This window comes from Numida meleagris, chromosome 17 (assembly GCF_002078875.1).
Source record: "Numida meleagris isolate 19003 breed g44 Domestic line chromosome 17, NumMel1.0, whole genome shotgun sequence".
Taxonomy (NCBI): domain Eukaryota; kingdom Metazoa; phylum Chordata; class Aves; order Galliformes; family Numididae; genus Numida; species Numida meleagris.
The window spans coordinates 9,619,408-9,644,486 of NC_034425.1; the positions used below are offsets into that span (position 1 = coordinate 9,619,408).

Sequence of the window (25,079 nt, forward strand, 5' to 3'; positions counted from 1 at the left end):
GGGTATTTGCAATGGAGATTACAAGGTGCTGAGTTGGCTGGAAAGCATTTTTAACAAAATAGGTTGTCACGATGCAGGTGAATCACTACTTTCATTCTATTCCTTTATTTTTGGTGTATGATGAATTGTATTTGAGTGGTAAGCTTTAACTATGTTTGCATCTTATTTTTCATTGCTAATATGATAAAATATTTTGATGTTATATTTGAAGAGCTATACTGAGTGGATGATAAAGCAAAAAATAAATTTGTTGAAATTGCTGCTCAAGGTAATTTCATTTATTGTTATTAACTGAGCAAGCTTTCATTGAGTCAAGGGAAAGTTCCCTTAACCTACGTGGGAGCTGTATTAGAGCTGTGCTTAAATAAAATTGTACCATTGTAGGATCTATTCTAGTTAGTCCTGTTAAAATATTGCATCTTGCTACAGGTGCAGGGAAGTACCAGATAAGTCACTTGGCATTTGTGCAAGTGTCTGAGCAAGTACTTGAATTAAATGAAAAGTTCTTTGATGTACTCTATAGAAGACAATTTACTAAGCTAAAACAATATATTTTTACAGAATTTTTTTCCTGTTATTTTAAGGTGTCTGAGAGCATGCAGTATCCATTCAAAACGTCCATGAGGGTAGAAGTTGTTGATAAAACTCACCTTTGTCGGACAAGGGTAGCGGTTGTAGAGAATGTCATTGGGGGCCGGTTAAGATTGGTGTATGAGGAGAGTGAAGACAAAACGGATGATTTCTGGTGCCATATGTACAGCCCACTCATTCATCACATTGGTTGGTCTCGAAGTATAGGACATAGATTCAAAAGATCTGGTAAGCCAATTGCTTGTCGGAGGGGTGTGTGGGCAGAATTGGCTTGGAGAGACTTGACTTAAGCAATACTGTTGCTTAATACAGTTAATAAAACTAGTTTGAGTAATTACTTTTAAAAATGCTTTATTAATGGTGCCTAATAGTTTTACCAACTACACTGCTGTTCTGGAGTTCCAGTTAAATGTTAGATTGCTCTCTGCAGGAAAGTCTTGAACTGCGATATATCTTTCTGTCTTTCAATGTGAATATATCCCTTGTCAGAAACAGAATTTCCATATTGGATTTCACAACACAGCCCTTGAAGACAGTTTTTAAGTACTTAAGTTTTCACTGGAACTGTTTATAAATAAGAGTAGTTAGAGATATCAAGAACAATGCTGTTTTCCAGAAGTACTGTCTTAATGTCTCTAACAGGATTTCAAGGGTTTCCCTTGCAAGGTAGGATTCAACAGTTGGCAAAGATAAGTACGGGTGTACAGAGAGAGATTAGACATACTGTATGGAAGTTGTGATTACATAAATGTAATTTTCTGTTCTAGAAGTGGTAGTCTTGCCATTTTTCTTTTAAAAGCTTCTATATATTGGTAGCTAAGTGGTGATGTAATTAAGCAGCCTTGCGAATACTGGATTTTTTTCTGTAAATGAGGTTGCATTATAGAGGTATTTCATATGGAAGTCAATAAGGAGAATGGAGTATGCCCCTCACATTTTTGTGGTAGTCTTAATGTAAACTGTGGGCCTTACACACTAACAAGGCAATTGCATTCTAGCAGTTAACATATTAAGAAAAAAATAGTCTACTCTGTTAACAAAAACGATCATTAATAGGTACTATTGTTCCTTGTAGATATTACAAAGAAGCAGGATGGACACTTTGATGCACCCTCACATTTATTTATGAAGGTGAGTTTGCTAGCATGAGCACTCTTCTCCAGTCAATTGAGGACCTGGTGTGTGTGAAACAGACTTGGAAGTCCTGGGAGTATGCCCAGTGGAAGCACTGGTGTATTTTAATTCACACAGTTTAATATTTAGTCCTTCTTGTCATAAACAGAGGTGAGAGTACAGGTATGTCACTTTGTTCCTTTGACTGCAACTGGTTATTAGATTCTGAGCTTCTGGTGCTGTCATCTGATTTTACTATCTTTTTTTCTTTAAGGTGAAAGAGGTTGACACAGCTGGAGAGTGGTTTAAAGAAGGAATGAAACTGGAAGCTATAGACCCCTTAAACCTTTCAGCAATATGTGTGGCAACTATTAGGAAGGTAAGAAAACCAATCTTTATTGTCAGGAGAGAGACAGGAGCCCATTTGACATTCCCCTTTGTTCAGGTTAGAAACAAAGCTCAGAATCCATTAACTGTTATATACAACTACTGTGAAAAAGAACATATTCATGTACGTTTAATTTTGATTTTAATCTCTGGAAATTCAGCCTTACATTTAATTAATATATAATATCCTTGTGAGATTAATTTTCAAGACAGTCTTCTGCTAATGATTCCAAGTATTTTGCCATTCTATTCAAAAACAAACAAAGGCCTCATTTTGCTTGCTTGCTGGAGTCTATGGAGATAAGGTTTTTTCTAGCTTGATTAAAAGGGATCACATCAGCATTAAATCTTTATTAAAAGGGAAAGAAAATGGGCAAAAAAAAAAGTAGCTTAGCAACTTTGCATAACCTTACCAATGAATGTGGTCATTATTTCAGATCTCTTTTTCTTAATAGCGTGCAGAATATCTTACAAGCTAGAGTAAGCTGAAATATAAAGCTTTAAAGATAGAACTGATATACTCACAAAAAATAAACTAGAGCTCAGGAAAAGGAAATGTTCATCTCATAACTTTGCAGTTAACAAAGGTACATTTGACAGTAGAACCCAATCTTGGAGCCAGGTATGATTTCGGTTTGTTTTGCTTTTCCTGTTTTATTGTAATTGAATGTTCTTCTAAGTACTCTCATTATTACTCAGTTATTTTTCACTCTTGAAACATGGCATGCTTTCTTTCTAGCCTTATCACGCAGTTAAAGGTATTTAATGTAAAATTTTGTTTTTCTTTACAAAGGTTTTAGCAGATGGCTATCTTATGATTGGGATTGATGGCTCAGAAGCAGCAGATGGGTCTGATTGGTTTTGTTACCATGCCACTTCCCCTTCTATTTTCCCTGTTGGTTTCTGTGAAATTAACATGATTGAACTAACTCCACCCAGAGGTACATATAGAATTCTGACCACATTTTATTTTGAATATTTTTCAGTGATATTGTATGTGCCATATGCTTTGTTTCTTAAATCAGTCTACAAAATTCATTTCACTTTTTAGGATGCTCTCAAGTCAGAAACAAAACAGTGTAACTTGAAAGTAAGCTTCAAAACAGAGACAAACTTTTAAGTAAGAAAAAGGGAAATTGAACATCCTTATGATGCACTGGCTAAAGTAATTTGCTTTTACTGCCATAATTTGAGGACAGCCACTAGTTGAGTAGCATAGCTATTAAGTGAATGGGAAGCATAAATATGCAAGTCACTGAATGGTCTGTTCATAAATTGCCATTGCTTGGCAAGTCCAGACCACTAGAGGTTTAATGAACATCGTAAAGGATCTCACACTTGGGCCAATCAGTGACAGTAACAGTAAACTTCTGAAGAACATGCACAAACTTGAACTTGAGGGAAGTAGCCATTAGAGCTGTGTGCCGCATAATCCCTTCTGTGAGAATAAGCTGTCTGTCCACCAGCATGTGTGCCTGTACAAGACTCTCACTGCCTTCATCTTTTGATTTGTATGGTCAAGGTCTAGCAGCTTATAAAGAGAATTTTAATTAGGTGTCTAACAGCAAAAAATAATGGTTTTCTAAGATGTTTCTCTTCATTCTCCTTCTTGCAGGCTTCTACTTGTATTTATTGAATGATTTTCTAGGTAATAACTACATAACGCAACATGAAGAATGTCATACTTTATTATTGCACACTAATGAATTTGTCATCCTTGAGTATGTGTTAAGTGCATTTAAGGCAGATTTACTATTTTCCAGTTATCTAGTGAACGTATTGCCTAGAAACTCATGAGCGTGGTCATCCCTGCAGAACGTGCTGCAGGGGTCTTGCAGCAGTAGTGGTTGTTGCATGGGGCAAGAAGTGTGTTTCATAGTGTTCAATAGCAGCTAGTTCAGAAGTAAACATGTTAAATGATACAGAAAGCAAATTCCCTTTTATGATGAAATTCTTTCTTTTTTTACCCTTCAAGGACTGTTTACACAGTAGTGTGCAAATTCTGTTGCAAACACGTGTCATACTATTGTGTTTCTCATACTGTGGCAGCTTTGTTTACCTACATGTACATTTCCCATTTTAAATTGCAATTTTCCGTAACAGTGCTGTATCATGCACTGAGAGATGACTATAAATCACCCGTGCAGTAATCTAAAAGTCATTTGAAAGAGGAGTTAGTGAAATACAGAACGTAATGCACGTTAACACAGTTCTATTACTGACTTAATAAAATGGAAGTGATCAAAGCATCTTCGTTTTTATGAGAAGTATATTCTACTCTCCCAAGTGATGGGCTTGCAAATGAACAGTTTCTTAATTTTGGCTATTTGATGAGGACCACGTGCACGTGTCTTTAATGCCTTAAAGGACTTGTGTATATTAGTCCAGCCAGAGGAACTGTACATTAACAAGCATTAATTCTCAGAACTGATATGACCCTTATCAATTAGCCTTCCTGCCGCATCTCTTCCTGCAGACAGTTATGTACCAGAAGTGAACACCTTTTCTCCAAGTTGCATTTAGCAGTGTGGGTACATTAAATAAGTTGCTGTGGAACCCCTGCAATTCATGCTTATAAGTTTATTCCTTTGTAAATCTTCATCTCTTGCTGAAACCAGCAGAAGCTGAAGATGCTTTAACACTCGTAAAATTTTTAGGCGTATTCAGTAGATGAACAAAAGCTGAATATATAAGAAATTGTTTTCTTACTTTTACAATGGCTTATAAGATTGGGGAAAAAAATCCTGTAATTTATTCTACTATTGATAACTTAACCTTATTATTTAAGTTTTTGAACATCCATACTTGTTCCATGAATCTGTTCCTAACGCATCAAATTTTTCAGTAGTGGAGCTCTTTCCCCACAGGAAAGACACTGGATGTGCTTAATTACATTATGTGTTCTGGGTCATTTGTGTGGGGCATTGTAGAGATCAAGGATCTACGTGAGCAGAAAGCTTCAAGTGTCAACAGTTGATCTTAACATCAAATAATATTTTGTGTATACCCAGAAATTCATTCATCTTTGTTGCAAAAAGGCAGTGTCCGGTTGACTGTGTTGTCCATTAGACCAAAGCTCAGAGAATGGAGATTTCTGATGTTAATGTTTTGCTTCTTTGTCTTTTTAGCCATAGCACAGTGCCACTGTTGTATGCTTGTTGATGTTCTAAAATTATGAAGTTTACAGTTGACGTATGAAAATATTCTTTAAAATTTGCAGGTTATACAAAGCTCCCATTCAAATGGTTTGACTACCTCAGGGAAACTGACTCAATAGCAGCACCTGTAAAGCTCTTCAACAAGGTAATGAGCACCAAGCGTCTGCGTTTACATTTAATTGAGGATTTTCTTCACATTTCAATCTGCACGCTCTGTGGGATTGACCCACTTCTTTAAGTACAGTTGTGAAAAACTAAGCCAACAGATTTTAATATAATCAAACAACTCTTATTTCTACAGCTTGAGTATTTCTGAAATGTGAAATACAGGGTGCATGAAACTTCATAAACGATGACTGAAAATTTCTTAAGCTAAAGTGACTGAAACGCTTTGCTTCAGCATCGTGTGTGCACTGATCCAGTTACCATGGCTGATGCTTGCTGCCTTGATGCGTTTGCTTTTCCAGGAAGTTCCAAACCATGGGTTTCACGTTGGAATGAAGCTGGAGGCCGTCGATCTGATGGAACCTCGCTTGGTCTGCGTGGCCACAGTAACTCGCATCATCCATCGCCTGCTGAGGATACACTTCGATGGGTGGGAAGATGAGTATGATCAGTGGGTGGACTGCGAGTCCCCAGACCTCTATCCGGTGGGATGGTGTCAGCTCACTGGATATCAGCTGCAGCCTCCAGCACCACAGTGTGAGCTCTGCCTTGTAAATAATACACGGTTGTTCGCTGATCCTTAATCGCATGTGATGCTTTTCCTGCCTTCATCCTTTTTAAGTTAGGTCACTAAGCATAACAAAAATAGAACAAACTCTTGCTAATGCTTAGAAGTACCCAGTTCTAATCTCTTCCACCTTGACTTTTAAAGTACTTTCTGTGGTGACTTAGCATTTTTCTATTTTGTTGCCAGAAAATGTTTATTTAATGTAGGGAAAAAAACCCTGTTAGTTACCTAACAAGTCTGGAGAGAGACTTTGTGTTGGTTGAAGTTAGCAAATAGAAATGCTTTGCTCTATCTATAGCAAATGATGGACCTCAGTGTGTGCTTGGCTATTCACGTGCAAAAGTGTTTGTGTGAGAAGGCTGCGTTTCATTTCGTACATCAGAAGCTGACCTGCTTGATCAGTTTTTATGACAATTGAGAACTGTTTCAAGAATGTTAGTTGCTTATGGAAGGGTGGTAGGAATAGTTAGTACTATGAGCAGTGGTAATATTACTACTGACAGCAGTTTGACTGCAGTTTAATGGCAAGTTTGTCGATAAAGCTTTGTCACGTTCTGAAGTGTATTTCCAAAATAGAAACTTTAATTTTGTACTCCACGCTTTCTTGCAGCATCAAGAGATAACCAGTCCAGTTCATCAAAACAGAAGAAAAAATCGAAATCACAGCAGTACAAAGGACATAAGAAAAGTGGGTGACAAAACTGTGTTTTCACTTTTCCTGTTTAAAAAAACTTGTGGCCTGTCCCTAATTCTCTCTTCTACTTGGAAGTGCTGTTTGTGTGTAAAACAGGTGTGAAGCTTAAAGGTGCAGTATGCCACAAAAGGAATTTTATAAATAAGAATATTTTTTATAACTTGTAGCAGGGTTGAGCTTATTAGCAGCATGTGAACTGTAGGTTTGCATGTTAGTATTTTTGGAATTCAAACGTTAAAGAATACATTGAGTAAATTGGAATAGCACCTCATACCAAATACTCAGATGTCTCTTAATGCAGTTTTGACTCTACTTTTGTAGTACAGCTGTAGAAATGAGAACCAAGTCACTAAAATCAGAAAGAATAAGATGTAGAACATGGGAATTACTGTCTTTCTGATTCCTTCTTAAAGGAAAAGGTGACTTGTTCTTCAGTGGGAAGCAGCATGTAAATAAAACTGCTCTGAGTACTGTTAGAGACAAGTAGCATTGCCTTCTGTGACTTTTCTTGTCGCAGTAGATCATAGCATATTTCTAAAAATCTGAGCTTTGTAACAGTACTGTTCAGGTTCTTCCCATAGTAATTGTTCATCTCAGAATCAGTTTTTCTCAGGAATCTCAACCAATTCAAATTCTCATTTGCACAGATGCATGTTTTGTACTCTTCCATCTTTATATTTCTGTGACACTGTTTAAGCAGGAGGTCTCTTTTGTGTGAATAGAATAAAGGAGGCAGAGAGCCAATCACGAGGACCTTGTGCCTTCTCCCATTTTCTGAAAATCAGCTCCATCTGCTTTCTGTCCTCGAAGCAATATTGTAGTTTCACATGGCAGTGTTATTCCAAAGGTTCTCAAGCCATTTTTCCAATAGTTGGACAGTTCTGAAAGGCAAGCTACCTTCTGAGACAAGACGGGCAGCAAGGTGACAACCACTGTACAAGAAACGTATCTGCAAGAAATGACAGAGTAAATGAGTATACTGGGTAAGCCTGTGGTCTTGTTAAGAGCCACACCATTTTTAATGATGAACCAGTAAAAACTTGCAGAAGTTCTCTTCTGCCACATAGGGATGAGTAGTTTGTCTTCATAGAAGTCAGTGACCTAGTTCAAGGCAGCTCAACTATGCCTGTTATTGTCTGTTATTTCTGGAGCATCAGCTCATTCTGCTGACTCATTCTCTTGGTGTTGTCTTGGAAAGAGCGGAGTGAAAAGATGCAGTACTTCATGCTGCCAATACAAGGACAGAGCAGCTACAGCAAAGGTCTATAATGTGTCATCTTGATTTACCCATTTAGCTTTGCTTCTGTGCCAAGCTGTTTTCTAATGGGACAGCCTAGGAAGCAGTAAAATCAATGCCTTGGATGTTGAAAGTTATGTTAAGTGCAAGTCAGCAAACCTGGATGACAGAAATCTTTAACTGTCCTTAATGTGACTTCAGAACAGGATTTCGTGTGAATTCTTTCCTAAGTCAGAATGTTAGGCCTTTCCTACCATTAGAATCCATATCATCTTGACTTATCTAGGCTTGTTTCCAGAGAATTTTGTTGCTCTGGGAGTTGAGTTCATCCACAAATAAACCTGAAATTTTAAGGCTGAAAGATAGAACAGTTTTTTCCTCACGTCTCTTAAAACTGCCCTTGAAACACAGGGGCTGCTGAAATCAAATCATGTTGCTCTGTGTATGTGAGGCACAGATGTTCTGTTGAAATAAGCTGTGTCCAAATTCCGTTCCAGCACAGATCTAGCTGTGGTCAGCAGGGAGGCTCTTGGAGTGGGGCAGGGAAGGTGATAGCAGAGTAGGATCTGAAACTGCACAGAGCTGAGCCTGTTCAAACTTCTGCTCTTTGCAAAGCTCAGCTGAGGTCTGCTGGCATCTTCTAGTAAGGAAGACGTGTGATACGTTGGACATCTGGATAGTCTCGTTACGTTATTTGCATAAGGACTAGGCTTTTGTCAGTCATACTGTCTTTGTCAGATAGTGCTGAGAATACTCAGGCATTGCCAGCTGCAGTTTTGACGTAGCTGGAAGTGGTGGAGATGGTGTTTAACTGACTGTGTCCCTGCTACATTGTCATGAGAGGTTTCCTCACGCCAGACCCGGAGCAGCAGCCTGTTTGGTTGATGTATAAGTGTCATTTTGTATCTGAATGTGAGTGAGGGGAAGAGAAAGGAAGAATTCATCGGTAATGTTGAGGAGGCACATAAAAATGTTGAGCTTACTTCAGGCTGGTCTGTGCACTGCTGTCAGTCCTTGGTTGGTGAAGGCCGCAGCACAGGCCTGGTGGCTTTTCCTCTCCTTTTCCTGGTATGTATGGCAACGTAGCAGCTGCACAAGTCATCTCTGATACGACGCAGCAGCGTGAGCTGTCAGACCTGTGGGAGTTGCCAGGCTGATGGATATGGTTTCAGATTCGCGTGATTTACGCTTCTTTCAAGCTTCCTTGAGTCTGATCGGGCTGCGGCGTTGCCAGTGCTTGGTGCCTGCAGAGGCACGAGGGCAGCGTGCACGGGAGGCACCGTGCACTGCGCACGCAGTGCACGGTGCCTCCCGTGCACGCTGCCCTCGTGCAGTGGGCATTATAACCCGCTTGCCTCCTGTCGGCTCTGAAGACAAATCTCAACTCTTCCCTGCACCTCTCCGTGTTTTTCACCTTTTACTTCAGCTTGCTGCTCTTGTGCACTTCAGCGCAAGAGAGAGAAGCACTGTGTAGAAGGGTTTCTGGAGCCTCTGGTTCTGCACTGCTGACCTCGTGCTTCCCAGGTGCAAGGGAACTTGGGGGCTGGGCTCAGCCTTGTACCTGCAGAAGTATTTTACAACGTTTGGGGAACCTTTAGATTGCATTGCTGATTTCTGTGCGTAGCTTTGCTTGATTTTTTTGAAGGCAAGGTGCTGTGGGCTGTGCAGGTGGGGAGGAGGCATCCAGCAACAGAAATGAGGGGCGCTTGCGTTGTGCTGCAACGTGGGGATGATTTATTAATATTTAATTTTCAAATCTTACTTTTATTTAACATGTGTGTTTCAACACAGAAGGTGACATAGGAAAATAATAAGGGAATAATCAAGTGGCGTGTAAGGTATAGCAGGGCTACAAGTAGTAACAGGTCATGGATTTCATTCTTCACTCCACAATATTTCAGTATTTCAAGCTATGTTGCTGTGCATATAAGTGTTGTATCCAGTGACCATAGGCTTTAGTAGTCCTTCCATTCAAAGAGAACTGCTTATTTTTGTATGGTCAACCCTTAAATGTGGGCACTGCACCTTTAAAGGAAGCACTGCTCTGCCTCGGTTTTGCTCAGTGCTCACATTCTGATAATTATCACTGTCCATTAATGAAATGGGAAAAGCAGTTGTGACATTATTGCACTTCATAACATTGTTCTTTTTGTCTTCGATCTGAGTTCTACTTTCTTTATACAAAAAGAAAGAAGATAAAAACTACAGAAAATGTTTTGCTTGAATGACATTTTTCTCAAGGATCTTAAAACATTTGAGGATGTAATGGAAAATTTTCGTCAGTGTTTTTTTCTTGTCTCATATGGACTGCCTACAGTAATTAGACAATCGTGTGATTGATTGTAAATGGCAAGTAATTAATCTTATTCTTACTTGGCTGAAGACCAAATTGGAAGCGGACAGGAAATGAAAGAGTGAATAGTAAACGTTCTTCTTGGCAACGCTTTCTGTTGCTTTCTTAAACCAGAGTTTTAAAACACTGAATTATTGAGGAAGAGCCCTGGAGCAGGACTTAAGGTTCAGCTGAAGGTCAGGAAACATCTGTTTTCTGTGGGATATTGCACATTAAAAGAAGAATCTCTAAAATGGGAAATCTGGGGTCTGTTCCCAATTTAAATCATGTTAAGTAAATTGAGGAATGAGTTGTAACTGTGAACGTTACAGATCTTTAACGTTCATCTTTCATTTCTCTAGTGACTTCATTGCAGCTGAAGGAGGAGCTGCTGGATGGAGAGGAGTACAGCTTCCTTCAAGGAGCGTCCGATCAGGAAAGCAACGGATCTGCCAGTTACTACATCAAGCAAGAACCGTAAGGCAGCTCCGAAAAGGGAAGGGCAGGGATTGGTGGCAGGACGAGAGCCTTCCCCCAGACTGCCTGGTTTTGCTCCCACGTGGATGGTGCAGCGTGGATGGCTGCACCTGGGGCACTTTGCTAATTGTAGACGAGCGAGACTCAGTTCAGAGTTTTTTGGAAGGGCGGGGAAACTATTTTAGTGAAAAAAAAAAAAGATTTTTTTCAATTTATTAAAAACAAGAACGGACACTTTTGTGTTGTATTTGAAGCTTTTGCAAGAATTTTGTAATATTTTCAAGTTCAGATCTATTGTGCATTGTTAACAAGAACTGAAAATCTAATTTTTTGGTAAGATTAAAGTTTAAATAGCACGATCGTGGGAAGCGGTTGGAGGAAGATATAGTTGCAAATACAAATGAACTGTCATGACAAATGAACCTTTTTGGTACACGTTGGGACGTACTTAAACTCTTGTGAACTGCACTGGTCACACCTCTGTTTTTTAATTGTGAAATAAGGCATTTGAGCCCTGATCTGGAGGCACAGGTGGTATGCGGAGGATCGTCCTGTAAAGCTCTCCTTGGTGAGTAGCCCCAGTTGCAATGGAGCCATCACCCGGGGGAGATTTTTTTAAACTTTTCAATGTGTTTTTATTTAGTTTAAAATGCTTTTTTATGATACTTTTTTAATTAAAAAAAAAATACCTAGTTCCTTAGGGTCTGAATCAGTGCCCAGTAATATCAGTAGCCTTGTGTTCATTGACTGCAGTGGGCACTGGATTGGGACTATAGCGCTCTTGTCTCTGCGTGGATGTCTGTTGTCTCGGAACGCTCCAGCAAATGTTTACAGAGCCCTATCTATGCCAAACTGGAACTGCAGAAAATTCCCTGCTTTGGAAGATTAGAGATAACGAGGAATTTAGGCTAAAGAAACCTAGACAGCAACTCAGGCCTCCCTTGGTGGTGGAAGGAACTTCTCTGTGTTCTTCTGATTGTACCTTTCCGTTCAGAATGACCTTGTTTCCTTGCTATCCTAAATATTTATTTCTCAGCATCCAGAACTGATGTTCCTAAAGGGGCCAGGTGTTCAGCTCTGCACGGCCTGCAGTGTTCCTTACGTGCTGCAGTATTGTAAGATGGAAGTTGAGATTTGAGAACGTTATATGAATTGCGTACAGCCTAGCAGATAGCTCACAAACTGGATGTGCTCGTTGCCTCAATCCTGGTGTCTCACTTCAGATATCCCATTAATCCCACCTGCTTATCTGGCCAGGTGTTTGAAAGGAGGAAGTCATGCAGAAGGGTGAAAATGACTGATAGTAAAATACAAAGTATTTTCATCTGAGCCCTTAATTATTTGGATTTTCCTTCCTTGGTTTTAAACTTTGTATGTTTTTGTAGATGGCTTCATTGATGGAGTTGATGAGTAAAATTATCAATCACCCTGCAGAGCTGTGACTGGAAAGACGTGCATCAAGAGCTTTAGCTTTTACCAGTAAGGTTCATTAACTAAACTCTCAGGAATTAACTGCATATGTTCTATAAATGCTTCTGGGTCTTAGTAGGTCCCCTTCAGAGCAGTACAGTGATTATTTGACTCTTAACCATAAGTTAGGGCTTAGAAAATCTGTGATCCAAACGGTTAACTTCTCTGTTCCTGCAGCCTAAGAAATGCTTTAAGGACATCGGCCCGCAGAGCCCCAGGAGACCATTTTTGTATATTGTTGTTCAAACCTAAAAAAAAAAAAAAGTGCATAGAAAGTTGAAAACCAGCAATTTGATTCTTTTCTAAAATATTGCTCTAACTTTGGGTACGTAGTATTGGTAATATGCACAGGTTTACCTCATTCTATGCAAGAGGGGTTAATTATGTAAAGTTTTGTATTTACTACTGGAATTTAAAAAAAAAAAAAAAAAAAAAGCTGTCCTGTATAGCATAGGAATGTCTGGAATTTTCCCTTACCGGTAAAAATGTCATGACCCCTTTTTAACAGCAGCTTCGTACACTGACAGCATCTGGCTACCGGACTGTAGGTGTCTGTAACTTCAGGTGGTGAAGACACTTTAGCTCTCTGCAATAGCCATAGCAAAGGGACTTTCTCTTCTTTGGTCGGCTTCAGATACGTTCTCTCAGAGTCTGACCCTCATGGGACGTTTCTGTGGAACAGCCTGGGTTGGAGGAGTAGGTTTAGAGTCCATTGTTAATGACATTTTGAGCCTTGATTTTATTGTTTTTCCCGTGCTCTCTATTTATCCTGCCATAAAATCCAGTTCTGCAAGCGTTGTTTTGGTTTGGTAAGTACATCTCAATTGATTTCATTCAGTTTTTTTTTGATGTGACAACTTCCAAATCGCCACCGGCAGCTGGAATGAGTTGGGCACATTCTTGCTTTCTTCCCTCATCCGTTGCTTCTCAGTAGAGTAGAAAAACGTGCGTTAATTTGTTTCATGATGTGAAAATTCGGGCTATGATGGCAAGGGATGTTGCCAAGCCAAGAAACCTTGGGCTTCCATGCATTGCCCCAAGTCGGAGCTTGGCTTCCCAGGCGTAGCTGGGCCGTGGGCTGCTGAGAGCAAAACGTGGCACTTTGGTTGAACGCATTTGCTGTGCTGGAGAAATGTAGGAATCAGATTGCAAGTCTGTCAGTCTTGATAGCGCTCTTTAGAAGCAGGTTTCCCTTTGGTCGAACACTAAGTGTCTGAGCTGCCCTGCGCGCTGACGTGCACGGGACTCTGTCGGAGTTGCGTGTTGAGACATAGGAGTGACACTGGTTTCTGTATTCAGAAGATACCGACGTTGTTTAATTGTTGCGTGGTGGGATCTGCCCTAAGCAAACCACGTATGGGATTCGTTTCCTCGAGAGGTTTATGGAAAACCTGAGCAAACCCTACACGGTGCTTAGAGAAAGCGTCTTCAGCCAGTGGGCTCCGGGCCGCGCTGGTGTCCATGGCACAGGCCTTGTCCGGTGGCAGCGTGCTTCTGGGCACCTGCAGCTCTGCTCTGAGCCGCCTCGCCCGGCAGAACGCGGAGCAGCGTGGGGTGCGGGGCCTTGGGAGGGGGTTGGGTCAGACTCCTGGCAGCACTGGGCAGCGCAGGATCTCGTACCCGCACGGCAGCGCCTGCCCGCAGCTCCCCTCCGTGGCTCGCCATCTTCCTGGTGGGCTCTGGGTTTCGTTGGTTGAGCACAACTCGAACCTTCTCCTTGCTGCACCCGAGGGAGGCGGAGGCGGTTGTCGGTTCTTTGTTCTACGGATACTAACACGGGTTTCAGTGTTTGTTTGTTATTCTTGTTGTTTTATGTGATGTGAATACCCTCTCCTGTCAATATTTGTACAATGGTGCTAATATATTTGGTAACAATCCTTTATTGGGAAGGGATTTTTAAAAACTGTGATTTAAACTGAATTTTTCTTCCTTTTAATTTTCGTATTTAAAGCAAAGCCACAGCCATTTATACAAGCGGGCGTCAGCTCCGGCCCCGGGGAAAACGTTGGGGCGGGAATCGAGGTGAAACAAACGGGGTTTTTACATCCTTTCTGTATGTATTTGATATATAAATCAATATCTGTACAAATTTATCTTTTATTTTCTTGGTAACTTGTGTGGTCAATGAGAGAGCATTTAAGACTTTCTCATGCAATGTACATAAGTGGAAAAAATGCTTTTGGAGAAATTAATGTTCCTTTCATTTTTATGAGACCGCGGATTTTCAGCATGGATGTGAAAAGCATTAAAATTATAACTTTGTGTACAAGATGAAAATAATTCACTAAATTTGCCTTTTTTACACAAAATAAAAATGTTAAAAAGTCGATTCCTGAATGTCGTTTTCTTCAAGAGCTGCTCCTTTCCCACAGCCCTGAGCGCTCAGCCGAGCCTGCCGGCACAGGGAGCTGTTTGACGTGAGCCACGGGCGCTGCCAGCTTTTACACGGTGCAGGTTTTGCACTTGGCCTTATATTTTACGGCTGGTGCTAACAGTTGTGCATAGGGATGGAAATCGCCCCGGGAGCGTCACGTTTTCCTTTCAGTACAGTTCTGCGCTGGAAGGAGACGTGGCATCCCTTCCCTCCCCGTTCACCTGGATGGGGAAGCTTCTACTGGAACACAGCGCTTCCTTCTGCAAGGAAAACCAAGTGCTCCTCTACCTCCCCTCCCAGGCTCGGTGTAACAGGTGTGGTTTGTAATGAACGCACCGTGAACAGTTAGTTCATATCATCCATTTATTTAACGGTTCTGAAAAATTGTCACGATAACCGCTGTGCTAATTGCTCCCAGATCATTAGCTGGAGTGAGATGACGGACTAAGAAGGCACAATTCGTTGTGGAAACGCGTGTCACTCATAGACCCAGTCATGTGCACAAGATCTGTAGTCGATGAGCTCCGCTGGCTTGAACCACAGGCTGATCTCCTTCTGCGCGCTTTCTACAGAGTCGCTGCCATGGATGATGTTTCTGTGGAACAAAACATCGTTTCATAAAAAGAAAAAAAACACAGCTCTCCCAACTGAGTACGCCCTATGGAAAAAGTGGGGATGAAGCACCTAGAGCTGCAACCCTCATCTCAGGTACAGGGCTCCCCAGCTCCGCTCTAAGCTCTGCTCGCTACACCCAGCGGGGGTGGGGGCGTGGGGCTACTCTACTGCAGCAGCCACTGACTGCTCTTACATGGAGCTCTGGCACGTAGCTCAGTTTTAAGAAGTTTTGTACCCAGCCATTGTCCTAAGTAGCTGTTATGGGCTGCAACCTGCAAATGAAACCCCAGCGGACCAGGTTAGCCAGCAGCAGTTCAACTTCCCTAAGAACTACCCCCCCCCCCACCCACCAAGTGCCATCCCTGCTGCCGACCAGCAGAGCACCGACCTTCCCACTTGAATGCAGAAGTCCCCGCGGATGGTGCCGGGCTTCGAGTCTGCAGGGTTGGTTTCCCCCAGCATCACTCTGCCGGTTTTCACCACGTTGAGCCCTTCCCATACCTGCAGGGGAGAGAAGAGCCAACCAAACCTTCAGAGGAACAGGGAATCCTCAGCAGTAACACTTGATCCAAAAGCGAGGGATTCACCACAAAAGAAAAACCCCTCCAGGTGCGTTCCTGTGGGACAGCAACCCTGAGTTCCTCTCCTTTCCTCCTCCCCCCCTCCCCAACCTTATGTATTTTTGTGTGCAGAAAATGAAGTTTGGGGGGATTTTATTTAACACGGGGTCAGCATTTCAGTGGGCAGGTTAAGCAGGCATCTTTTCACCGCGCTGTGTGAGGAAGCTTTTCCCAAGTAAGAGCCAGCTGCGTACCATGGCCACCACGGGGCCGGAGTTCATGTACTTCACCAGGCCGGGGTAGAAGGGCCGATCCTTCAGGTCGATGTAATGCTGCTTGAGAAGGTCTTCAGAGGCCTTGGGAGGACAAAGGGAACGTGTCACCGCCCGTCCCACACCGCGCAGGGGTCACCGCTCTAAGATTCAACGCCTGGGATTGTCTTCACCGCTCTTTAGCGTTCTCAGCCCTGCGCCGGCTGCTGCCGTAGGGCCACCCGGGGCGCTTCCCCTTGCACAGCTCACGGGGTGGCGGTGAGGCCGCAGCGCTGCCCGGAACCGCTTTCCTATCGCGGTGCGCGGGTGGCAGCGGCACCGGGCGCGGCCCGTCCTCCCCCCGCTGACTGCAGCTCGCCCCGCGCGGCCGCTCCTCTGCGGTGCGTTGAGCGCCAATGGCCGCGGCCGCTAAGCCCGGCCCGGCCCGCTGCTGCGCTACGCAACGCCGGGTGCGGGCGCACAAAAGACCGCGCAGGAAAGACTCGGACCCGAGCGCCCGGGGCAGCGGAAAGGAAGCGCGCGGCGCGGACGCGGCCGGTAGTTCCGGCTCCGACTTACGTGCACGAATTTCATGGCCACCAGGCGGAAGCCTTTCTGCTCGAAGCGTTTGATGATCTCTCCCACCAGCCCCCGCTGCACGCCGTCGGGCTTGATGGCGATGAAGGTGCGCTCGCAGTTGGCAGCCATGGCGCTGCGGAACACGAGCACGCAGCCCCGCGCTGAGCCGCAGCCCCCCCGGCTCAAGGTCGGCCCGCGGCCCCTCCGCCATGGCCCACGTGGCGCCCGCCCCGCGCCGCTCCCGTCCCGCCCGGTCCCGTCCCGTCCCGTTCCCCGTTCCCCCTCCCCCCCTCGGGGCCGATGCCCGCACGGAGCCGCTCGGATCCCTCCCGCCGCGCCGACCCAGCCCCGCGCGCACCTCCCGCAGCCCCGCAGCCACCTCGAGCTCCCCAGCCGCCGAAGAAAGAGGAGGAGAAGGGGCCGTGCGCCGGAACCCCGCCCCGCGGGAGGGAGGGGCGCGGGGGCGGGCAGCGGGGCCGGGGGGTGCGGCTGTCTGCGCCGGGAAAGAGAGGCCGGGCCGGGCCGGGAGCGGTGGGGATGTCCGTGTACGCCCGCGTGCGGCCGGGGCCGCTGTCACGCGCTGTGCCCGGCGGTGACGCTGCGGGGCGAAAAGCGGAGCTTGGGGGATGGATACCGCAGTAATATCAGCGAGTGCCGTGTGACACAATGCTTTTCTCCCACAGTGAGAAGTGAAGCGATTCGGGATATTTAGCCGCATTAAAGCTTTTCGTCACTGCAGCGCCCTGGCTGTGCTGCGGTCCCTACGGACTGCGAACGGCTGCTCCCACAGGAGCCGCGATCCCACAGCGCGCAGCAGCACAGCAACATGAGCACAGCACAGCGCACAGCACAGCGCACAGCACCGCAACATGAGCACAGCACAGCGCACAGCACCGCAACATGAGCACAGCACAGCGCACAGCACCGCAACATGAGCACAGCACAGCACCGCAACATGAGCACAGCGCGCAGCAGCGCCCCAGCAGCTCCCTGTCTGCGCACAGGCCGAGTTTCTTCCCAATCGCATCCGCTCCATAGCAAGCAATCCAAAATGAGCAGCAGCCGAGCCGCTCCTTCCCGCTCCTTCCCGCAGGAGCACCCACCGTCCTCTCCCCAGCACTTCTCGCGTTGTTTGTTCTAAATCCCGAGCTTAACTCGCGCCTCGTGCAGCACCGCGCGTGTCAGGAGGGGCTCACCACCTCACCCGCACCTTGGAGGCTAATTTGTCCCCACTCATTAGACTCGTTAATGAGCCCCTAGGCAGTATGATGAAAGTAACCCTTTATTTCACTTCAGAAATGGCAAATCCTGACTTTGCGGCATCTCCTCGGCGCGGGTCAGAGCCTCCATTGCAGTACGCTCATGCAGCGCAGTGTTTGAAATAAGGGAGCGCTGGGCAGTCCCAACAACTGCTAACACACAGGTGCAGACATGGTGCGAGTAAATAAACGGATTTATTGATAACTGAGAAATGACACGGGTCCCAACACGCTTGTTCCTCGCTCCCTTGCAGTCAGTGACTGTTGTGTGACTGCAGGAGGCTGATGCTTCTCAGCGATAGGAGCAGCCGCCCCTCCTGCCAGGTGCTCAGAATTATTGTGAACGGATTTCTTGACCTCATTAAATAAAAAAAAAATTGCTGGTGTCACTTCTGAAATACCTCCTCCAAAAGCAGTTTGCACTGGATGTGCAGCTGCTACAGACGGAGCCACGCGGCCTTCATCACAGCTGGGGTGAGCAGGGCCTGGGCAGCACACCGGCCTCCATCCTCCGTGCAGCGGCACCGGGCCGCGCGCTGTGGCTCCACGTGGATCATGGATCACGCTCATCCGCTCTGGCATTAAATCTTCTTTTCACAGAAAATGGGCATTTCAAAAAAAGCCTGGCCTATAATCCGTTCTCAAAACGCTACATAAATCCTGCGCAGAAAAAAAACATTGAAACCACGTCCACCTAGAGACAAGCTATCATCTCATCAAGCTCTGCGAGCGGGCACGGGACACGCTGGAAAGAGAAATACGGGAGCTTCTTTTCCTGCCGCTGCTTTGGGTACGAGCGCTGTCCGCACCCATCCGAGCACAGCGCTACGCCACGCAGCAGCACCGGGCTGCCCACCTCCAACACAGCACCTGGCACCGCCACGCCTGCACCTGCTCCCGGCGCCTCGCTGCAAAGCGCCCCGCTGACTGCAGGGCACGCGGTGAGCCCTGTTCTGGGTTATGAACACGGAATGCTTTGCTTCTCCGCGTTCCGGTTTCACCTCTACCACCCACGCAAACACCTGAGAAGTTTGTAAAAGCACATTCCTATCTACAGCTTGGCAGCTTTCTAACCAAAGCAACAGCAACCACGGATCAACATTCACAGACTTCTGAAGCGGGTTTCCAGGAGTGATGTGAAGGACTCTGAGCTAACTAGAGGACAGCGAGGACAGCAGAGGTGCAGCCCCGCTGCTACTCGTAGATCCACTCGTGAGCACAGCTCCTGTAATCAACCAGTTCTTCAGGAGTGAACCACAGATTGATCTCTGCCTCAGCACTCTCTAAAGAATCACTTCCATGAATGATGTTCCTAGGAAAAGAAAAGATTTACAAAAGTAATACGATCTCCAACCTCAAAGCAAAGCAAACATTTGTACAATGAGCACATTGCCCAGGGAAGGCAGCTCGGCACGCAGCAGGGAGGAGGCTGAAGCACCGCTCCAGCACGCCCCATGGCACCTGCTGGCCCCTTGCTATCTGCAGATGGTATCAATAGTTGGAACACGTACCTCCCCACTTGAACACAGAGGTCGCCACGAATAGTGCCGGGCTTGGAATCCACGGGATTAGTTTCCCCCAGCATCACTCTTCCAGTCTTAATCACATTAAGACCCTCCCACACCTTAGGGAGAAGAAATGCACCAAGATTATAAAATCTTATCTGTAGACAAAGTAGAAGGAGTTAAGAACACATTCCAGAATGATGCAGTGCTGTCCATCACAGCACAAATCACCATCTAAATACCCCTAATAGCAAGCCTTATTTTATTTCCATTTTTTTCTGTGAGATTCTTGCAGTATCTGCTGCCCTTCTGCAGCATTTATGGGAAGATAACAATTCTAAAGCTCAGTGTGTTAAGCGCTGCTCCAGAAAAGCTTTCTGTGAGCTGAGGATCTCGGCCTCCAGCTCCACTATTTCACAACTACACTGGAGAGGGAAAAAATCCTTCTAATCAAATTAGGCTAAACAAGGTTTTCAAAGTTACTTTCACTGGAGAGTACAGTATTTGCACCACCAGTTCTCTGCTTGATTCATATGTGCTATTCCACGGTGGGTTTTTCATGCAGCTTTACTGTTTCTCTAGGTCTCAGCTTTGGTTCTGTTTCCCCTTGCCTTCTTCCTCAGCAAACTGACTCCACTGTCAGAAAGATTATGGAAAAAGATATTTTTTCTAAACTTACTTTGCGGTACACTTTCCTAACTACACTTCCTAGCCACATTACTTGAATCTAAGTTTCTAAAATCCCTTTTAAAAGTAAACTGGTACCCAACAGGTAACAGGAGCCTCTTTGTGAGGCAGCTGAGCACCGAGTTTTTCTTAGCTGAACCTCACTTGGACTCACCATAGCTACAACAGGTCCGGAGTGCATGTACTGCACCAGGCCGTCATAGAAGGGGCGCTCCTTGAGGTCGATGTAGTGCTCCCTCAGAAGGTCCTCAGAGGCCTGCATGAAAAAAACAAAGAATCGATAAAAAAAACCCCACAACAACAGAAAGCTTACTGTAAGAATGTAAGAGCATGCAGGAACCACACAGGTTAGCTGCAGGGCATTATCAGTCCTAAAACGTGCACACACTTCAAAATTCAGCGTTTCCAGTCACTTCCTAGAAGTACTTTTAGTAAAAGTGGGTTTCAACTGCTGGCTTTTACTATAACTGAACTTCCAAAGGCGTCCACTGCCAATGCAGGTAGCTTATGTGACCTGGCATTTGCTGAATACATCCGGAGATATCAACTGAGCATAAGGTGCACCCACAAGAATGTTCTCCTCAGACTAAGGACATCAAGTTACTAAAATTAGCATGCTTAGCGTGTCTAAAGCATTTAGCTAGAGCTGGCAACTGGAACTTCTCCAAAATACCCGAAGACTTATCAGAATTCCAGGTTTAACTCTTCTGAGCGCTCCTCTTTATCATTTGCTGCTCTACTTCCAGGTTGATATTTCTATGAAGAACGTGAGGGAAGGACAGCTTACGTGTGTCAGCTTCATGGCCACCAGCTTGAAGCCCTTCTGCTCGAAGCGCCTGATGATCTCTCCCACCAGCCCGCGCTGCACGCCGTCGGGCTTGATGGCGATGAAGGTGCGCTCTGAGATGGAAGCCATGGTCCTGGCGAGGGGCAGCAGCCGCCGTCACGGGCTCAGCAGAGAGCGCAGCCCCAGCCCCGGGTCCAGTGTTCTGCTGCAATCATCAGATCTGAAGTTCTTACCTGGAGAGCTGTGCAAATCAGCCACGTCTGAAGGTCGATCTGCACGACGGGCACAACGCTACGAAAGTAACTGGACAACGATAAGTTTGCAAAATACAGAAACGTGCAATTAGCAAAGGTGAAAAGCAGAAGAGCTGTAAATGAAACGGAAGCAAAGGGCCACGGAGGGACTGCCGACAGCGATTCAGGGCAAAATATCAATCCGTAAACGTCATTTTCATCCGGCAATGGCTGGTCTCCGGTTTCGGCACACGGCTCGCTGCGAGCACAGCGCGCACACGCGTGCACACAGACCTCCACACAGGCGCACACCCGAGCAGTCGGACCCCGCACGCGCCCGGGCAGGCCCCGCTTCCCGCCCCGCTCCGTCTCACCTGCTGGCAGCCCGGCCCGGCTCTGGCGCTGCCGCGGCCGCCCAGCCCGGCTTAGCCCCGAGCCGCCCTCGGGGCCGCTCCAGTCCGCGCGGTTGCCATGGCGACGGCGCGGCCTCCCGCCAGCAGGGGGCGCTCGGCGCTTCGGGTCCGCCCGCGGCCGCCCGCAAAGTGCTGCTCCCGTGCCACGCGCGTCTGCTGCCGGAACGGAGCGCGTGCCCGTCCTGTGTTTGCTGCTGGAGCGAGCGGGGATGTCCTGGGCTCTGCTCCTGGGCTCTGCTCCTGGGCTCTGCTCCTGGGCTCTGCTCCTGGGCTCTGCTCCTGGGCTCTGCTCCTGGGCTCTGCTCCTGGGCTCTTCCTGAAAGCAAATGAATATTCCGGTTACGTTCCGTTGTTTCAACTCACCTTTCCTTTTCAGATATTTCACACTGCTGTTACAACCCCTAACGCTGTAATCCCCACTAAGGCACAACAGCGTTTAGAAACAGAAAAGATCCCCAGGAACAGGCAACACTCGGGTAAAGGCAGCAATCCAGCACCTATTTCTAGCCGTGCTGGAAGGCTGCCAGGCGGCTACAGCCGAGGACTCGGCCCAGGGTGGGCAATGCAGGCGGCAGCTTCAGCCGTGCCGTGTGGTCTCTGCCAAGCCCTTTAACCTCATTAAACAGGGGTCGTCTTTGGCACTTCTGAGATTAATCCACGATTAGCAGTGCACCTTGCTCATTACACAGTACGTAAACCACCACAGAACTATCCTTACTTGTTAGTCTGAATGTACAAGTGAGCATCTTTTTCTTGGTTGAAAATTCTACCAAAAATGGCACATTACATTGAAAGTAGACGCTCTCCTCGAATGTAACGCCCCAGGCAGCCTAGACAAGTCATTTCCTAAACGTGGAGGGTTCGTGGCAAGAGAAAGACTTCCAGGTCTTCAGGCAACGCAGAGTTTGAATGAATGAGTGAAATATCATTAATGAGCCCCAACCATTCACTCACCCAAAAGCAGGACTTTTAAAGAACCCTGAGGCAACAGCTTGTGAACGTCTCCAACCATCGGGAGAACCTGAACACCGCTCCCGGCCTTGTTTGTCCACAGCTTGACGGAGATCTCAGCTAAAATCCTGTTTCTCTGTCACTCCAGAAATCTGGGCAGTTCTCACCTGGGCCTGCATTTTGTGCTGTGCCCTCCTGCTCCTCAAAGCCAGCCTGGCGAGCCTGCCATGACTGCGCTGCTCTTTACTGAGTGTACTGCTGTCTTCTGATTATTTCAGCCATGATCCTTCACCCGATTCTAGCTCAAATTCTGTGGTGCTTTAAGACAAAAAAAGGACTATAGAATTAATTTCTTCCTTTGGGTAAAGTCCTACTCATTGGGTAAAGTTCTTCTCGTCCCAACCCCATTCAATGGTTAGTCTTCTTCCCTGGTAAACTGCAAATCAATTTACTTTCAAAGAAACTGTTATTTCCAGAGATGTGGACTATAACTGTTATTATCCAAAACCAAATTGCTTTTTCAGGGAGTTCTTTCTCCATGAGTGTGAATTGCATTTTACTCTAGTTGTCACCACAGACAGCCACTGCTTTCAGGTAACAAAAGCAACACTTCGGTGCTGTTTCATAGGCTTGATTAGTTTACTAAACTGATGGGACTGTCCACGTTTCTTAATCTCCTGGCAAGCAACTAGGATACAATTCCAAATCTTGTTCTAGTTTTAATACATCCCTGAGTTTCCAATCTCACACTGATTGTGTGCATAATAAAACATGATCAGAAATAGTAAGGCCGCCAACAAGATACATCCTTATAGCACTTGAAGCTTGTCCCAGGTAGTTTTGCTTATGTTCATGTTTTTAAATACTTCATTTATCCACATTAGAAAATTACAGGTGACCAGAAATAGAACAGGAGCACAAATGGCCCCTTCTCCCTGTGCTCCTTGGTCTGACTGCAGTGTGGTAGCAGCAGCCTGCCTGTTCAGGGATGGACTGGTTGCAGCTATTTGAAAATAAAACCACGTCTATCAGTTTTGCTAATAGAAAGAGGATAAAAATAGTATATCCTTAGAGACCCCTTCCCTTAACGGCTGTCAGCAGACACCTTGACCCATTTCTGCTCTCTGCCAAAAAGAGTTCATGTATTTGTGCAATGAGCCAAGTATGATGGCAATACCGATAAAACCATACAGACAAGAGTCTTTGCAGCAATTCAGTATGATCAGTACTGTTATCCCTACAGTCATCTGCAGGCGCGTATAGCTGTCCACATCATGCAGAATCACTCCTGAACAATGTAGTGAGGTCTAGGTTGGAAGTCCCCCGCTATTACACAGACCTGCCAAGCCAGGTAGAGCCAAAGGGGCGACCTCTCAACTTTTGCTGTCTGCATTCTTCCTGCAAGATTTATTCAAGATCACTTTAAGGAAAGAAAAAAACCAGCAAACATAAGGCAGTAACACCCATCCCAAAGGCTCTCAGCATCTTCCCCAGTACCAACAGCTGAGGTAAATGTGAAACCACGGGTGATGTAAAGGGAGAGAGGTTTTCTCAGCCAGCTTCCCTGGGCAGCCAGCATCAGAAGGCCGCCATCCATGGCAGCCAGCTGGCCAATGGGGAGAAGCTGCCATTTTTCTCTCTGCGGACAACTGCTAAAGAGAAATGTGAAACGACATGAAAGAGGTAATTTCAAAAAATTTAAACGAAAATTTCTCTTGAAGAGATGTGAGCGGGGCGGTACACATCGTGTCTTTTTCTCAGCTGCCCTGGCTGTGTTACGTTAAATATTAGTTTTGTTTCCACGTGAAGTATCAGTGATGTCTGAGCAGAACCCACACGTGAATGCAACACAGGGGCTGAAATCTGCGCCCACCCCCTGCATGCAGCCCACCAGCGCAGCACAGCGCGTGCCCGCAGCGCGCACTCCCTGCTGTGCGGTGCCTTGCCATCCATCCCAATGGGGGAAAGCGCAGCACAACGCACTGCAGCCGCATGGGCACAGCTCAGTGCTCCGCAGTCTTTTGCATTTTCAGATCCTTGTGCTTTGTCGCTGTGCTGCTCAGCCACCCGGTTCCCACCTCCGTTGCACACAAAAGATATTTTCCCAGTGAAAAACAGCCGTTTCTGCAACGATAGCTTGTACGGTGAACATGAAAATCTCTAATGTTGTAACATTTCTGTAGATGCTTTCAAATTTACAATAAATGTCAGAAATAGCTCTTGGTATTCCTGTGAGAAAGCATGGAATTCACCACCCCAAATTCCAGGAAACCCATCTCTATCAGCAAGCGTGGCTTCGCTCTCCAAGGCACGTTCCTGCTTATAGATGTGATTTCCGATATTAATTTATCAGACCTCATTAAAAATAAATAGCCTTTTCTCTGTCAGGGATTGGAAAACAGAGAACTCACCATCGTTTCAGAGCCGCTAAGCCCTAAAAACTAGTTTTAGCCATGTCAGTCATCCCTAGGTGAATCACTCGATCTATTTATGCCCCCGTGCTCGCAGCACCGAACGCCACAACGCGAACCGCCGCCCTCCTCCTCATCCCCCTGAACGCAAACCGCTGCCCCTCTCGCCCAGCCCCGCCCCGCCCGCAGCCGCCTTCCCGCCCAGCCCTGCCACGTGATCACCCTCCGCCGCTCCCCGCCCAGCCCCGCCCCTGCGCGCCTC

The 25,079-nt window shown here is 45.9% G+C and overlaps 3 protein-coding genes across 21 annotated transcripts in view; 1 reads left to right on the plus strand and 2 right to left on the minus strand.

The window, feature by feature from the left end:
• Window positions 1–12,658, plus strand: part of MBTD1 (mbt domain containing 1) — a 29,036-nt gene extending 16,378 nt beyond the window's left edge. For all 8 annotated transcript variants that reach the window (XM_021414457.1, XM_021414456.1, XM_021414459.1 and 5 more), the window contains 8 exons: window positions 585–819; window positions 1,667–1,722; window positions 1,979–2,083; window positions 2,885–3,032; window positions 5,312–5,394; window positions 5,717–5,951; window positions 6,593–6,670; window positions 10,608–12,658. In XM_021414457.1, the coding sequence (XP_021270132.1) occupies window positions 585–819; window positions 1,667–1,722; window positions 1,979–2,083; window positions 2,885–3,032; window positions 5,312–5,394; window positions 5,717–5,951; window positions 6,593–6,670; window positions 10,608–10,726 (1,059 nt within the window). In that variant the 3' untranslated portion in view covers window positions 10,727–12,658. The remainder of the gene's footprint in view (window positions 1–584; window positions 820–1,666; window positions 1,723–1,978; window positions 2,084–2,884; window positions 3,033–5,311; window positions 5,395–5,716; window positions 5,952–6,592; window positions 6,671–10,607) is intronic.
• Window positions 14,912–17,064, minus strand: NME2 (NME/NM23 nucleoside diphosphate kinase 2). 3 transcript variants are annotated; one of them, XM_021414468.1, is made up of 5 exons: window positions 16,930–17,064; window positions 16,572–16,704; window positions 15,996–16,097; window positions 15,570–15,682; window positions 14,912–15,161 (listed from the first exon to the last, which is right to left on the minus strand). In XM_021414468.1, exons 2-5 carry the CDS (start codon window positions 16,698–16,700, stop codon window positions 15,044–15,046), a joined length of 462 nt encoding a protein of 153 aa, XP_021270143.1. In that variant the 5' UTR covers window positions 16,701–16,704; window positions 16,930–17,064; the 3' UTR covers window positions 14,912–15,043. The 3 variants fall into 3 exon arrangements, with proteins under 3 accessions (XP_021270143.1, XP_021270141.1, XP_021270142.1); XM_021414466.1 differs by having other exon boundaries at window positions 16,951–17,046; XM_021414467.1 differs by having other exon boundaries at window positions 16,572–16,706; window positions 16,940–17,034.
• LOC110407151 (nucleoside diphosphate kinase-like) lies at window positions 18,007–25,041 on the minus strand. Of its 10 annotated transcripts, none has more exons than XM_021414477.1 (6): window positions 21,417–25,006; window positions 21,043–21,100; window positions 20,810–20,942; window positions 20,177–20,278; window positions 19,342–19,454; window positions 18,007–19,142 (listed from the first exon to the last, which is right to left on the minus strand). In XM_021414477.1, the coding sequence occupies exons 3-6, from the start codon at window positions 20,936–20,938 to the stop codon at window positions 19,025–19,027; spliced, it is 462 nt and encodes a 153-aa protein (XP_021270152.1). In that variant the 5' UTR covers window positions 20,939–20,942; window positions 21,043–21,100; window positions 21,417–25,006; the 3' UTR covers window positions 18,007–19,024. The 10 variants fall into 10 exon arrangements, with proteins under 10 accessions (XP_021270152.1, XP_021270151.1, XP_021270145.1 ...); XM_021414476.1 differs by having other exon boundaries at window positions 21,043–21,112; XM_021414470.1 differs by lacking the exon at window positions 21,043–21,100 and having other exon boundaries at window positions 20,810–21,014; window positions 21,417–22,724; window positions 23,746–25,005.